Source organism: Staurois parvus, unplaced genomic scaffold, assembly GCF_062004578.1.
Source record: "Staurois parvus isolate SC_StPar_1 unplaced genomic scaffold, SC_StPar_1.0 ptg000047l, whole genome shotgun sequence".
Lineage (NCBI taxonomy): Eukaryota > Metazoa > Chordata > Amphibia > Anura > Ranidae > Staurois > Staurois parvus.
The window spans coordinates 5,189,082-5,206,182 of record NW_028317843.1 but is presented as its reverse complement, the minus strand read 5'-3'; the positions used below and the strand labels follow the sequence as shown (position 1 = coordinate 5,206,182).

Sequence of the window (17,101 nt, the reverse complement as noted above, 5' to 3'; positions counted from 1 at the left end):
GCCAGTAGTTTGAACTGCCTTCCATACTTGCACATATCTGACTGACACGGTTACATTTCCTAACAGTAGTATCTCTCTGGTCTTCCGACCAATCTCAACAAAAGTCACTCTACTATAAAAGGACTACCATTTTGTATTCTAAAATGTAGCATTGTGAGCATCTATCTGTAATGTGTGATCCCATCGTTTTCCCTTCTGGTGGTAGCAATATTTGAACAGATGTGGGCTTTTTGTTGGAGATATCTTTCCAAAGGAGTCGTCTTGAGATACAAAAAGATGGCATTTAATTAATCTTGGCAGCAATCTCACAGTACTAAATTATTGGCTTTAGGAGCCTTTAAAATCATATTAAAGCTTTTTTTTTTAATTAAAATAAAATACATGTTATATTTATCTCTGCTGTGCAATGCGCAGAGCAGTTTCTTTTTTTTTTTAACCGCCATAATTTCTCTTTATTGATCATATTAGTGGTAGAATAACAGCAGATGCCAATCCAAGACACAGCGTTAGCATATCAGAGCACATAGGACCAAAAGGTACATATATCAAGCACATACAGATATGGAATAATCTCCAGAGTGGTTCACTGAGCATATTGGGGAGCAAATGGAGGAGGAACCACAAAAAATCAGGCAGCAACTTTATGGTATACAAATTCTACGTGAATAGAAAAGGAAAACCCTTGTTTTTCTAACCTCTGCTGCCAGATTTTCATATTTCTTAGGACAATACCTATTGAAATAGATTAGTTTATACATAGGGAGCACTACATTAATTGCAGATTCCCATGATGCCAGCGAGGGAGGGGAGCGGACAAAGCAGTCTCTTTCCTCCCCTTTTGCAGTCCCCTGACGATGCTCTCCACTCCTCCTTCCTTCAGGTGCCCCCTCAGCAAGCTGTGTGCTAAGGGGGACCTGTGCAGGCATGCTCAAGCTGGGCTGTGTGCAATTATAGACACACACAGTGCTGGTAAGCCATGCTCCCGCTTCGGAGTTTGACTGACAGCAGCAGGAGCCTATGACTCCTGCTTTCAAAGTCACCTTTAAGACCAGCAAGAGGAGAGCGGAACTGCACCTGGATCGGTGAGAGTTGTCAGGTAAGTGTTTAGGGATCGGGGAGAGGTAACAGTTATTGGGACATTTTTACCTTAATGCAGGGAACGCATTAAGGTAAAAAAAAGCTTAGAGTTTAGAACCACTTTAAGAGGAAGTCAGCTTTTGATGTTAAACATATTAATGTGCACTTATTCTCTTTGTTTGAAGTCCTGTCTGCAAGAATTACGGCGGCAGTTTCCTGGCAGCCACAGAGTGAAGAAACTAACTGGCATGAGATTTGAAGCCATGGAAAGGTAAAATAATTAATACCATATATGTTCAAATGTTTTCTGCTCGTATTTTGTTGTGTCTTTTCAGTACACTTCAATCAGTGCAATAATAGAGTTAATTCACTTGAATGCTCTTTACATCCACGATCTAATAATTTATACCATAAATATTTTATTAATAAAGTTTCTAAAATCGTTTCTAATACTAAACTAGATCTACAGTGCAGTTGTGCATTTGAAATAACTGCTGCCAGTGTGGGTTCTCTTCATTAAACATGGGTTGTAACAGAATGAAAGAATAATTTTAATCTTCAATAGTAATTGCCGCCATTACTCCAGGAATGCATAGATAATATGTTTGGAATTTAACAGAAAACAAATATAGTTTTTAACTGTCTTTTCTACACCGCTCGTAATGCAGTTCAGTGTTCTGGAAGAGAGCAATCTTAGAATGAACATGTATAATGTGATCCCAGAGCAGATTCTCTCCATAAACCACAAATTTATTTTTTCTGCTCCCTCCCTATCTTGCTGTGGTTGTCACAATGGATCATTGCCCAAGTGCACAACAAATAACAATGGTATGATCCGCACATCATTTTTTTTTTAATTCTTTTTTTTTTTTTTAGTGTTGTTGCCCTTTTATATACACCCCCACCTGCTTCAGTTTGTTTTACTTTAATTTTTATGTGATTTTAAACAATTGAGATAAATATAATTTATATATAACGTATTTTCCGGCGTATAAGGCAACTGGGTATATAAGACGACCCGCTAATTTTTCAGTTAAAACATAGGTTTTGGGCTATACTTGTCATATAAGACTACCCCCCCCCCCCCCCAGAGGGAACACTATTTAAAAACAACAGATTTTTTAATTGAAATGGTTATGACTTACCGGTACTTAAAATCCTTCAAAATCCTCATGTTCATCCTCTGACATCATAATGACATCTTGTGATACATTTGTAAGAAAGTCATCATATGGATCAAATTCCAAATCAGATGGTTACCGCTGGATGTGCAGTAATACGGTAGCTTCGGGTACATACAGTATATATACAGCCCGCTGGATGTGCAGTAATGTACATACAGTATACCGCGCTGAGCCAAGCTGGCTCAAAACAAACGTCCCTATGACAGATTAATCTGTAAGACCGCTGGATGTGTGGTATATACAGTGTACTGAGCCAAGCTGTTTCAAAACGTACCGGTACGTCCCTACTGTAATCAGACCGCTGGATGTGTGTATGTACAGTAGCTGAGGCTACATACAGTATACGCTGGGCCAATCATGGCGAACGATGTATTCTACTAATGAATACAAAGCCTGCTCGGATTGGCTGAGGTTGTGACATCATCAGCCCACCTCTTTGACTCAGCCAATCCGAGCAGGCTTTGTATTCATTAGTAGAATACATCACTTGCCGTGATTAGCCCAGCGTATACTGTATGTAGCCGCAGCTACCGTACATACACGCATCCAGCGGGCTGATTACAGTAGGGATGTACCGGTAAGTTTTGAAACCGTTTGGCTCAACGCAGTATACTGTATATACCGCACATCCAGCGGGCTGACAGATTAATCTGTCATAGGGACATTTGTTTTGAGCCAGCTTGGCTCAGCACGGTATACTGTATGTACAGTATTACCGCACATCCAGCCAGCTTGACCCAAACAAACTCAAGGTTCACATTTTTATACCCCGCGTATAAGACGACCCCCAATTTTTGGGGTATATTTTTAAGTATAAAAAGTAGTCTTATACACCAGAAAATGCTGTATATTCACACTGTATGCATAATTTTAATATAATTTGTATGTAACATTTTTCCAGAATCTGTTTACTCTCAGACTCTCCGCTGTAAATTCTCTGAACAGGTACTGAAGGGGAAGATGCCACTTCTCTGACTCATCCTGTTGTACTTTTGCTGTTAGGCCCCTTCCACATGAAGGGTCTGATCTGGTCTGCTTGTCAGTTTTTCAGGTAGCGCTGATTGAAACTGCCATTCGCCCCTATGGACCGGCAAGTGCAGGATCAGTCCCCCTTCATCTAGGCGGATTAGAGGGCGGTCGGGTGTAAACAGATAGCGGAGCCCGTTTACACCCAACCACCCATAGAGCAGAGCTGGCTCTGTCCAAGTAAGCTCTGCATAAACTGAAGGGACACAAACCTGTCTGTCATTTGCCCTCTCTGTTCTGATCAGCAGGGGATCAGTGGATAGATCCCCTGCTGATCAAATCAGAGTCTGCCTCATGTGAAAGGGGCCTTAAGTTCTCTAAATAACAGGCTTATTTCAACTGCTATACTGTATAAGCTTAATTTAACTGTTCAAAAGTAAATAATGTATTTTAAATCAAAAAATAAATAAAATCAAACTATGCACTCCCTTTTTAAGGAGATGTAGAATTTTTTTGATAGGGCCCCTCCATTTAATGACATAAAGGTCTCATATTTGGCAGTCTCTTAGCTGACAGTAGTTGTACCTGCATTGGGACAAACTGAAAATACAATGGACCCATAGGGCAATACTTCTCATCTCAAATATATTATCTAGCACTATATAACTCCAAAGTTGTATTTAGTTCCTCCTGATTCAAGTAAATTTGTCTAAGGTATGCTAAAAATTTGTGATCATTGCCAGTGCCCTTGGAACCGTATGTTTTAATGTAGTTTAGGGCCCATTCACACCACATGCATTGGGCTGTGTTGCTCACTACAGGCCTGATGCAAAAAAAACAAACCAAACCTATTGTTTCGAGTAGTCTCAGTTCACATTGTAGGTTCCATACAGGTCCAGGGTTGTGTCCAACTGCAGTGGAGCCCTGTCCCTGAAGAGCCCCCCCCCCCAACGGGAGTATGCCAAGCAAGGGGGTGAAGACTTGGATCAGGCTTACTCTCTAACATCCTTGGCTGCTTGGAGAGCTGCTCCAAGGTGGCTGCTGTTAGTCAGGGATTTTGCCCCATCTAGGAGTCCCATGTGCTAGCCCTCAGGTCCCTGAAGGGTTATAATGGGAGCATGAGCTTCGGCACATTCTTTCATGGCTGGCAGTGTGGGAGACGGGGCATCTTCCCTTTTTACATTTGAAGCTGTTTTTGTGTCACTGGGCTCTGGACTTATTCCAGTTAGGCCTACTGACTGGCTATGCAGAGGACGTTCTCCCCCTACACTAGTACACAGCTTTTTCTTTTTAAAGATCTCTGGACATTGGGATTCCCAGCTGAATGAAGTTATTCTCCCCGGAGGCATAACCCTTCCCTGTACTACAGTATGGTTAGTCGTAGTCATGAGCACTTGTAGAAGAAGAAATGTAGGTGAATGGGAGAAGGGGTGGATCAGCGAGCCCAACTGGCTAACGCTCAGCTCATGGCTCGGTGGGATGTGGTTATCAATGCAGTACATATCTAGGGAGGAATTTTCTACCACAATGTCTGAAAACTTTTCACTATTTTGGAAGGGTCAAACTGCAAGGGCTGCTAACTTGCCCTCTCCTCCTCTTCCCCCAGAGTCATTCTTTGCCCTGCTTCTGGCTGCTGTGGCACTCCCTGAGAAGGATGAAGCCTGATCTGGCTACGAGGGATTGTCACAGGAGGTGGTTTGCTAAACCTTCCCTGTACACTCCCTTTTACAGCCTGTGTTGTACTGTGACTGGCTGCATCCCGGTAAGGTGTTCATCCCTCCCAAAGTTTTTGTTTAGCAATACCCTTTTGAGAAGGATTTCCTAGAGAAATGGAAAATCCATTTCTTGCCTGAAACAACTGTCCCTGTTGAGAATAGTCTCATCTTCTAGGACCGAATGTTAGAGGCCCTCCTTAGAGCATTATCCTCCCTAGCAGATCAGGATATACAGCCTGCTCTTGTGACCTTGTATGCATGTCAGGCTTTAGCTGTCTGATCCAAACCTATGACTAGGGATCCCTTATCTATTTTGAAGAATCTTTGTCATACCTGAACATGGTACCAGTAGCACTGCACTACTGTGTGGATTGCTTAGTAGATGTGTTGCACCAAATAGCGTGAGCCTCCTTGCAGTGCATATGCGAAAGATTCTTTGGCTCATTTGTCAATCTGCAGAACTTCAGTACAAACAGTATCTTATGTGGATGCCCATTGGCAGGCACCACCATCCTTGGTGTCTCTTTTGACACTTGTGCTAAGGATGTCAGAAGGAGGATTAAATCAATAATCGTTCCTTTCTTTAAATTTCAGGCCTCTTGCTCCAAATCCAAACCCAGTGCTCAAATGCACCAGAAAGCTTGAACCTTAAAGTCTGCAAAGTCAGGGAGCAAACCCTCTTCTATAGGAGGGGTGCCTCCACTTCCCTGAGTGGGGAATGTTTGTCAGACTTCTCGGTCATCTGGTCACATGAAATTTCAGATTTTACATGTTTGTATCCATGGACTCTGCATCCACCCTGCTTCTATTCAAACCTGTTCTCCATCCCCATGGCTAAAGGAGGCATTTACACTATTCTAGATCAAGATTTTCAACAGGTTTCTTCGAATTCAAAAATGAAAAATAGTAAGATCAGTCATAGTCTACCTTCAACTAAGGCAGTGTTTCTCAACTCCAGTCCTCATGGACCCCCAACAGGTCATGTTTTCAGGATTTCCCTCAGATGAAACAGCTGTGGTAATTACTAAGGCAGTGAAACTGATCAAATCACCTGTGCAAAATAATGGAAATCCTGAAAACATGACCTGTTGGGGGTCCATGAGGACTGGAGTTGAGAAACACTGAACTAAGGGATCTTCAGGCCTTTGAAGACATCGAGGATGCCTATTTACAGTACACATCCTTACTATTTCAAGGTTTGTATTCATAGTCTGTGGGTTAGATGCAGGCTACCTTCTGGTGATTTGACACTGGCAAAAATACTTTTGGTAGGGCTGCCCCTAGTTTCACGCTCCTATAACCCCACTCCATCAGACTTCAGTTTTTTGCTAGTGTCCTTAGGTGATGGATCTCTTCCCCCTTGGAGAAGTTTTTTCCCCCCTTTTCAACAATCCCTTTTTTAAGTCACACCCTTCTATCAAGATCAGACTGCTTATTGTCATGGGTTGCCTAGCAGTTCCCGGATTGGTAACCCTTGGTGTTTACCTTGGAGATCATACCCAGACCCCACGTTGTGGTCTTGGCCAGTAATGTTTGTTTTGAGCACTTGATTCCGTGCTGTAGCAGCACATGTAGTTAGCAACATGGTGCTTTATAAGTCCAGAGCCATGGTCCATCTCTATGGTTCCCAGACCCCTTTGAGGGTTTGCCCACAGTGACATGCAATGCCTGGACCGTAACCGGTTTCCTGTAATTTGGACAATTCCTATCTAAATTAAAGCCATAGTGCTTAACACTCAAAGCAGATAAATATGCTTTCAGCACCGTAAGTATTTAATTTAACATTTGGCATTTTTTTCCTGTATGGAATAAGTCTCCTTGCTGATGCACTTTCACCTGCCATATTTGCCAAAAATGTGCTTGCTGCACTTCCTCCCACCTTTGCTACAGAGAAACGGCCGCAGTCAGTGCCTGGATTATAATAGCTCCTGCATTCCAGAAATGCAAAACCCCACACCTTCCACATCCATTCTGTATGTACCCCACCAGAGATCCCCTCACTTTAGCATTGGGGAATCACAGGCATGAGAGTTGGGACAAAAGAGCCAAATAACACATGATCTGCTGATCGCCTACAGGAAACACAAAACACCGCTCAGGGTGATGGCCGTTCCTTTGTCCCAGAGCAATATCCTATTTTTTTATTGCTATGTGGCCCATATGACAAAAGCAGATACCTTTATTGTACAGTACAGGGTAGGGAAATCATTTTGAAGGGGTTTTATGCTGCTGTCTTCAGGTGATCAGAAACTGGCAAAAAAAGATCGCTGGGTCCACCCCTTAGTGTTCCTATATAACTGTTTTTTGCTAGTATGCATAGGTGACAGACACTTTTTTTTCCTGGAGAAGAATTTCCTACTAGCTTTTCACCAGATTTATTTACCTCCTTCAACTAATACTTCTGTCAAGATCTGACTGTTTACTGCCCTAATGGCTCATTAGATTGATGAGCTTCGAGCACACCTTGGGAACTATACTTGGTTTTCTTTGAGCACTTGGTTCTGCATCCGATGCTCACCCTGGCACATAGTGCAGTGAGTGTAAGTTGGCCACAGGGTGCTATACAGTTTCAGGGCCATGGTCCATCCCCATAGCACCCAGACCTTGAAGAACCCTTTGAGGGTATGCCCATCTTGGTGGGCGAAGCCTGGACTATGAATGGGGTGCACAAGGTGAACAGGGCAAGACAGGGTTTCCCTGTGTCCTACTATATTTTTGATTCCTGGCTTACATGTCTTGATGGCGCTGTAGTATATACTACTTCTTCTTTGTACAACACATACCACAGTGCACTTACCAACTCCTACATAGAAACCTCTCTCCTTTAAAGGCTCTATATACAAAGATGCATTGGTCTCCTCTGACCCAGCCATCTGTCTCTCTGTAGTTCTATATAACTCTATAACTAGGTTTTGACAAAAACTCTTGTACACCTGTGGCTAGGCCTAGCTCTCTTGTGTCAGAGATTTTCTCTCCTTCCATTTAAGGTAGTCTGATGGGATTTACTCTCATCCATTTTTTTTTTTTTTTAGTTCTGGATAATTGGGCTCTTTTGTTAACCCTGAGACAACCAGGAGACTTGATGCCATTGGCCTCCTAAACCTGATTTCTGGCTTCTGGTACCAGACAGCTGCTGCTCTCTGTACTCTCTTAAGATTGTTTTCCCTGAATGTCTATTGTTCTTGTATAGGTCTTTCTTCCTTTAGCATAACATTCATATGGGTTTTCCTTGAGACCATGGGTACTTGGGTAGGAAAGTTCCACAGCCTGGGGCCTTTGTTACTTTGTTTTGCCATGGCATATCCACCCTTCCCTATTTTCCATGGCTGCTGATAGCCGATTCTTTTGATTCTGGGCTTTGGTGCCTATCAAGCCTTCCCTAGGTCTTTTTTTTTGTGCCAGGTAACTTCTTTGCCATTAGGAAAGGTTGCTGTTTCACTGTTCACAGGATTTCGTACGTGGTTCCCTTACCTTTCCGCCTATGGTCTGTAGGAGTCTTACTCTTCCTTAGCCCATGGTTGTGTGGCAGCCTTGATAGGTGAATTCCTGGTATTCCTACATCAGCACATTCCATCCCTTGAATGCCCCCTTTAAATCTTCATTTAGGCAGATTGATTTCCCCCTGCTTTGTATTTTCTGATAAGATGGTTCCACCTAGTGGTATGATAGGGAACATCCTGACTTCTCTACTTGTCCCTCCATATGGCATTTCAATTAGGACCCTGTAGGTCCTCATCAACTTAGTACATTCTTCCCCTGTCTCCTAAGACCTTGCACCTCAGGTGCAGCTTTCTACTGAGGAGGGCTGTTCCTTGTCACTTGCTGGGACTCCTGCAGAACCTCGTGGGTGAGACAAAAGCCCTATCTTCCAAATAAATAGATTCTCCTTTTGGGAAATCCTTATAAGAATGGATCCTCCACCTTTTCTCACCAGCAGTGGTACTTTTACCTTGCATTCTTCTTTCTTCCACTTGGGAACAGGGTAGATTTCATGATACCTCCTATTGTCCCTTGAGGACTCCTATTCTTTTCCCACAATGCCACACTGGGGTTTCCTCCCTTTTGCTTCCTCCTGTCTGGGTGGTCATTTTACTCCCTTTTACAGGGGCCACTTCTCTGCTTGAGCCCCTTCTCCCATTGAGGTGGTGTCTGGGGCCCATACATCACCTAGCGTTTGTTCTTCTGATTGAAGCCACTGCCTGATTTGTTTTTCATGTTTATCTCAATCTGTTTAATCGGCGAGTCTCTATCACTTGCTACAGCAGCAAGGTTTGGGTCTCTCAATACTTCTTGTTTTTTCCTGCTGGCCTGTTGCTGCTGTTTAGCTGTACTGTTGTCCACTTGCTTGCGTACGTCCCATTGTCTATAAATCAATCCCTGTGTTCTGCACTGTACGACAAAAATGAGAGGAATTTTGATGTACCTGTAACTTCATATATCTTGGAGTATAGTACAGAGTCGACAGGGCTATATGGGGATTCTAGTGACAGGACCCAGTGAAGCCTTTTGCTAGTATCCAACCACCTGAAGGTAGATGCATATAACCCATAGTCTCTGAATCAATAAAACGGTTTCCAGTGGCAAAAAACGTTATACATCCTCCCCTGGAAGGAGCAGTGATTCCACTGAAAAGGTCATGGCAGAGGAAGGTTGGAGGCATGTGGTATTAGCAAAGTCTGTTATTGCTTCTCTCAGAAAAGGGGAATTTCACTTCAGTGCTTTTTTTGCTTTGTTTTGGGAGGCCAGCACTTCCAATTTGTAGTACTGCCATTCGGGCTGTCCTATGCATCCCAAGTGTTAACAGAATGACTTAATTTATTGCTCATCTGCTGATCCAGGGCATTCATGCCACTGGGTACTTGGAAACCTTCTACTGAAGGTCTCCTCTGCCATGACCTTTACAGTCAAAGTTCAAAGGACTATTCAGTTACTTCAAACCTTCGGCTGGTTGATCAACTTTCCAAAGTCTGCTCGTCAGCCCTCACACCATCTGGAGTCTCTGGGTCTAAACTTGGATGCAGGGTAAGCCAGAATTTTTCTCCCTCGAAGAAGTTTGCCTCCTAAGGTCCAGCTCTCAGAACCTCCGGTCACAACGATACCTTTCAGTTTGATTCTGCATAAAGGTTATGGTGGCCTCCTATGAGGCAGTTTTTACAAAACATCTTCAAGACATAGAAGAAGCAGAGTCAATCTGTAAGTAACCCAATCCTTCTGTTCGCATAAGTGAAGACCTCCAAACCTGCCCTGGAATAGGGAATTATTCTTCTTTGCAAGGTTTCACAAGGCCCCCCTGTTTCATCCTGCTTCACAGTCAATAGCTTTAACAGCATGGCTGTTGAAACCCAAGGCCTAAAGGATAGGACTGTCTCTGACTTGGTCATTTCTACGTTGTTCAGTGTAAGGAAATACAACTCCCTCAAGACTTAGCATCGCACATCGAAGGTCTTCTTTGCATGGAGTGAAGATAGATTACTTAACCCCAGAGAATATATCACTTGTTTTTTTGCAATTTCTTCACTTTGTTCTCAGTCAGCATTAGGCCCTGAGTACCCTCAAGGGGACAGGCCTCTGCCTTATCCATCCTCTTCCAGAAACTTTCTGCTGCACAATTGATCATATTAGTCCCTTATTTCGACTAGCTTTTGTCACCTTGGGATATCAGCATGGTGCTCACTGCTCTTCCGAGACCCACCTTTGGGCCAATTAGGGACATTCCTTTGGGTAAGTTCACCTGATGGTTGCCTTCTTGGTTGCCGTTACATGTTTTAGGCATGTTTGTGAGTTAGCAGCCGTCTTGTAAAAAGGTTTTTCTTGTTTTGCACAAAAGCAAAGTAGTTTTGAGACCAAAACCTTCCTTTTTTCCTGAGTTAATCTCCTCCTTCCACCTCAGTGTGAGGACATTCCCTCTGTCCTGCCACAGAACATAACAAAGAAATTGTCCCACGTTGCCTGGGTGTGTCTGCGGTCTACCTGAAAGCTACAGCCTCTTAGACAAGACTGAGTTCCTCTTTGCCTTTCTTGTGGACCCTCATAAAAGACATCCTGCCTCCCGTTCCACCACTACCAGTTAGATAGTTCTGTGGTCTGATTCATCAGGCAGTGTGGTCATTTCTGTCATTTCCTTTTGCCTAAGGTAGTCTCCTCTTTCCACCTCAATGAGGACATTTTCCTTCCTTCCCTCTGCCCTGCCGCAAAACATGACAAGAAAATTCCTCTACTTTCATCAGGATGAGGTTAGGGCTGTCTGGGTCTACCTGAAAGCTACAGCCAGTATTCACAAGGATGCAACCCTCTTTGTCCTGCTCATGGGTCCTGGACACCCTGCCTCCTGCTCCACAATTGCCAGGTGGATCAGCCAACTCCTTTCCAGAGCCTACGCCCTCGAGGAAAAGGTTCCTCCCCAGGGCTGCATGCTGATGTGAATTCTTCGTGAAAGGGTGGAAAGGTTCACGTTGACATGTAAATGCAAGCTAAATGTAACAAATGTGGTGTGAATCAAGCTTCAAAAACCTTTTTGACAAATTTCTTATTAATTGTAGGAACTCAGCAACTTAATTCAGTGTGTGTTATTGCTAAACCTCTCAGCACTACAGTTAGAGATAAGTTTTTTCCTTTCTTTGAGCAGCTGGGTCATGCAAAAGCATTTAAGTACTATAGATCTGAAGTATTAATGTTTTATTTTGGATAAACCTGGAAAGGTGTAAAACCGTCCTGGTTTTTTTTTCTTCTTCCATTTGTGTCCTCTTCCTCTCACAGAAAAAAAGAGGAAATCTTTATAAAGGAAGGTAAATTCCCTGTTGATTGTAAGCATTGGACCATTTCCCCTCTATTCCTGTTCTGATTACAGATCAAAATTTTAGACCCTATGCAGTCATTCTCTGCAATGCATATTTCTCGAACGATTTATGCCTTTTAAAACACTGGAAGTATAGCACAATGCTTGCCAATCTGCCAGAAATCCAGTGAGCTCCTAAATTCCTGTAGTGAGCTGACATTACTGCCTCTGCGGCACATACATCCCACATGGTGCCTTCAGTTTTGCCTGTGTTCTTCCGTGCTGGACTACACAGCACCTCCCCTCTCCTCATCTCTGTATCATAAGAGGGTTGTGTTCTGTAGTCCAATAGGTTGTGTAGGTCTGACACACACACTGCTTAGGATTGTACTGCAGAAGTGGCAGCATGGTAAGCTCACAGGAATTTTTGACAGGATCAACAATTATTGTTCTTTACTTCCAGCCTTTAAAAGAAACAAAACATGAGGAAATGTACACACATAGCAGAGATGTACTGAATGTTTTTTTTTTCTTTTTTGTTTTGGGTTTTTTTTAACATTGAGACAAACCTATTTCTTTACCCTTCATGGACAAAGCACAGGTTTACTTTAGGAAAAGCCATTGGGTTATTCACCTCCTAAATAGAAGAATTCAATATATGAATTTTGGGTAAATGTAACATTTATTTGCCTTTTTCAAATGCTGAATCGTTGGGTTTGTTTAGTTGTGTGTAGGTTTTCTGGAAGTAATTTTCCATAAGCGGTTTTCACTTTCCTCCTTGGAACAGGTACGATGATGCTCTCCAGATATATGACAGGATATTACAAGAAGATCCAACTAACACAGTAAGTCAAATACTGCGTCTGTAATAGGTAATTTGAGAGAAGCCGTCTGAGAGCACAACTCTTGGCTAACAAAATATTGCTTCAAATCATTCTCGCTCCCCCACAGGGAAATGTATTTCTTTTAATTATTTTCTTTATTAACTTGGACATTATGTTTTGCTTGCACTCTAAATACCACAAAAGGACAAAAATTAATATTGTAACAACTTTATTTCTAGAATGTTAGTGTTCAGCACTGGAAAAAAGATTTGCAGAGGGTAAAATTGTTATGTATCCCATGCTGTCAGTGCTTCATTTTATAAAGAACGTTGGAAGCAAAGTTTTGTTTTGAGTTCGTGTTACTGTAATGTTCTCATTTGCAAGGATTAGACTTAATTAAAATGCATTTTCATGTGATTACGTAGCTGGTTTAGCACTAGCTTTTCACCTTTAGGCTGTTGAGATGCTACTTTTAAACTGTCTCTGAGGCTAAGTGTGGCAGTGATTGTGTGCAATGATTGTGAGTGTTGCTGTTTGGGCAGCAGCCTTCATCTTTAGCCTGCTGGGATTGTGGGGGGAAGGGGGGGGGTGCTGGATCTCAAATAGGAAAAAGAAGTAAGACGTAATAATTATTTCCAGGCAGCAGGTGAAACTTTAATTTCTATTTCACTTATTTACCTGGCTAATCTTAAATGCTTTGTTTAAAAAAAAGTTTATGGGCCTCACTAGCTCGAGCTTACACTCCATATTTAGGTGACCAAGTCAGAGGAAAGACACGCCCCCCCCCCACACACACACACACACACACATTTTCTTTCTCTTTTTCAGTAGGGTTTTATACAGAGTTTCACCTAAAGTGGAACTTTAGTCAAAACCTCCACCAGGTTTGGAATTTTTTTTTTTTTGGGGGTGGGGGGGAGAACCTGCTTCCACTCCGGCTGCCTAGATGATCAGAGTGGTGTGGTGTGGGTGGATTTCTGCCAGTCACAGGCTGTGTCACGCCCCTCCAGCCTGTGTCTTAGATTTACTTTTAATATCCCGCCCCAATTGTGTTTACCTGGTTAGTGGGCATGGAAGAGAAGGGAGGGAGTTGGTTGTCATTTACCACTGTGTACACCCCCAAATGTGTGACTCACATGGTCTGCTCAGATGTGATAGGGAGGAAATGCTCAGGGTAGAAATACACTGAAAACTGAGCATGTGCACTAGCTGCCAACACTGCTCTGCAGAATCCCCAGCTGCATTGGGGACATGGACAGAAGGGGGGAGAGAGAACAGAAGGATCAACTGTGTTTTTTTTGCAGAATACAGAAAACAAGTCCCATGGTGACCCATAGTATCCCATAGTATTAACAGCTTGTAATACAGCATATTCTAACTGTTTTCAATGATTTGGGTTTAAAGAAGAACTCCGGGCAAAATTTTTATTTACCCATTTAGTGGGACTGTTCCTGCAATGCATGGGTTAACTGCTTGGCTTTTGTCTAGGGGATTGCAGAGCAGAGTTATACTTACTTAATCTGCCAATTGTCCCCGCTGCCACTGTCTCCCGCATGCTAACGGTCTTGTGAGTGAACTGTTCTTGACGTGATCAAGCCCATAGGCCAGCTCTGGACATTGGGACGGCAGGAACACTCCACGGCTGGACATGGGGTAGCTCAGTTTTTCGAAGGATCGGGTAAGTATAGCTTTTATTTGCACCTCTGGACAAAATCAGCAGTTTACCCATGCAGTGAGTGTACAGCCCCACTGTATGTGAAAATAAAAATTTTGCCCAGAGTTCTTCTTTAATTACACTTTTAAATGACCATAAACTTTGTTTTCCAAAAAAAGAAATTCTAATCAAATTTGTGTTCTGAACATAAAAAAAGCTTTTTTTTTTTGCTCTTCGCCTCCCTTAAATTCCTTTTCTTTTTGCTGCCATGGTACAACTTCCTGTTAGAGGGTTGCTGTGTTCCTCCTTCCACTGCAAAGAGTGTAGTCACCCTCTCTAGCTTACTCCTGAGATGGACTAGGAACTATGTGATGTGTAGTGTGCATAGAGCAGTGCACAACACCACAATACACGGGCATTGCTTGTTCCAAAAAAACAAAAATGAGAGGAGGGATAAGAAAAGGTTTGGGGGCTCCCAGAGGACATTACAAAGAGGCAGATAAACAATTTTGTGAAAAATAGATTACAGGCCTATTTAGACCTCTATAACTAAGCCCCCATTGGGCGGCAAGAAATGCATCAAGGCAGTGGCTCTGGAGGAGCTCAAGGCTGAGGCTGTTCAGATTCCTCACCTGTTGAGCTAGTGGTGTGCGGGGTCCCTCATCCCTTCATGCTTTACTGCTTTCTGGATCAAGCATAAGACAGCCCATTGGCTCCCGCTGCTGTCAGTCACAGCCAGTGAGCCAATGAGGAGAGAGTGGGGGCCGGGCTGAGCCGCTTCTGTATGTGTCTTATGGACGCACACAGAGCAGTGACTCGGGGTCGAGCATACAGCTGTGCCCCCAAGGCAAGAGGCATTCCCTGGGGGCACTGCTCAATGGGGAGGAACCAGGAGCACCGGGTCCAACCACTGCACAGAGCAGAGAGCAGGTAAGTATAGACAAGTTTGTTGTGGGGTTTTGTTTTTTTTTTTTTTTTGAACAAAGCTTTAGTGTCACTTTAAGTTATACAACCATCAGTTTTTATTTGAAAGGCTTCCAGTACTAACTTTCATCCATTTTACCTTCATTCTTTAACAGGCAATAAATTACAGTCCCGTTTGAAATGATCCACTTACATACCCTTTAGATTGTTTAGATCAGTGTTTCTCAACCTTTTTTTTAGTCAAGGCACCCTTTACAATTATGGACCGTCTTGAGGCACCCCATTCTAAAATGTGAAAAACTATTCTAATAGTTTTAGGTAATGCACCAACATTCACACGTAGGATACCCAACATTAGTGGTGATTTATTCTTCCAAAGCAAATACACTTTTGCAGACTGGTACTGACTAGTATTCCAGTGTTTTTTCTCTCCCTCAGTTTTTCTCCATCACTGAGCTAATGTGACCCCAGCACTGATAGAGAGGGGCAGGGGAGGGTCAAACAAAGGATGCTGTGTAGGCAGCTGACATCCTCCTTATCAGGATGCCGGCGGCTAGAGGGTTGTAATGGTGCACAACGAAAACATGTGGCTTTGTGTAACTAAAAGGCAGGCTTGTTCCACCCGATGGCTTGTATACAAGTTTTTATGCAATTTTTAGACATTTTGCCAAGGCACCCCCAGGGTGCCTGGGCGCCCTGGTTGAGAAAGGTTGGTTTAGATTAATCAGCATTAGCAGCAAATGAGACTTTCGTGATTTTCATAGAGAAAAAAGACTAATTATTTCCCTGGCTCAACATATTTTCCTCTTGTAAACGTGGAGATTGACATATACATGTTTGAAGGAAAATATATGCTTTGGCTAGTCTGGAAATGAAGAAATCGTTTTTTTGCTATTGCACTGTATTGTCCCATCATAAGTGCAAGGCAGAGTGCTGAATATTCATCAGAGTACATAGAGTCATTACCATTCCATAGGGGATACTGGCACTGACTGAACTTGTAAATACATAGTAATTATGCTCTTTGGCAGCAACTTTGCCCTTGCAAATTAGAAATCACACTAATGTCAACACTAGCTGTATTATTTCTTCATACAAATCAGCTCACATTTACTTTTTTTTTTTCTATTGCATAAATGCTTAAAAGAATTTTATATTGATTAAAATGCAACTCCAGACTTCTAGAAAATCACTTAGTTTGAAGATGTACGTCAATAAAGTATATGTGTATCCAAAATCTTTTTTCAGCCCATTAGGTATCATACTCTATGCAGGTTTCTTAAGCAAATACTTTTTTGTGTATGTTTATAATTTTTTTTTTTTTTACCGGGAGATCCTGCCATTAAACAATACTTACTATTACAAGCCGATTATGCTAAGCCACTGCCTAGCAATTATCAGCAGTGTTGTCAACTTGCTGTGTGTGCTCCTTCAGTTTGGTGTTTGGCTGTCTATCTGATAGACCTGCTAGGCAGCCTGATGATTGAATGAAGGAGCACATACAGCAGGCTGGGAACTATGCTGGTAGCTGTGGGACAATGGCTTAATGTTTTTTGCCTGCAGCAGAAAGTGATGTTTCTGGCAGGATCTCCAGGTAAGAAACTATGTAGCTGATTTACATTCACAATTTGCTTAAAGCAGAATTCCACTTTACTTAAAGCGGAGCTCCACCCAAAAGGGGAAGTTCCGCTTTAAGGGCTGCTCCCCCACTCCCCATTAAGGATTGGCACCTTTGGGGGGGGTAGCGGGTACCCGAATTTGATAGGTACCTGCACTCACTTCTGGTCCGATCGCCTAGGCAACCGGAAACAGAAGGTGTCCTTCCTGTGGTCTCTTGGGACACGTGACAGGTCCCAGAAGACTACAGCACCATTCATGAAGTGCAGTGCTACTTGCGCATGCGCAGTGGGTACCCAGCTGTGAAGCCGCAAGCTGTCACAGCCGGGTGCCCACACTGAAGATGCCGGCCTCCTAGAATACAG

The 17,101-nt window shown here is 42.9% G+C and overlaps 1 protein-coding gene across 1 annotated transcript in view; it reads left to right on the top strand.

Annotated features, from left to right (window-relative positions):
• EMC2 (ER membrane protein complex subunit 2) overlaps positions 1-17,101 on the top strand; it is a 139,168-nt gene that overhangs the window by 67,415 nt on the left and 54,652 nt on the right. Inside the window, exons 5-6 of the mRNA XM_089664454.1 lie at positions 1,263-1,348; positions 12,505-12,562. Coding sequence (XP_089520580.1) covers positions 1,263-1,348; positions 12,505-12,562 — 144 coding nt within the window. The remainder of the gene's footprint in view (positions 1-1,262; positions 1,349-12,504; positions 12,563-17,101) is intronic.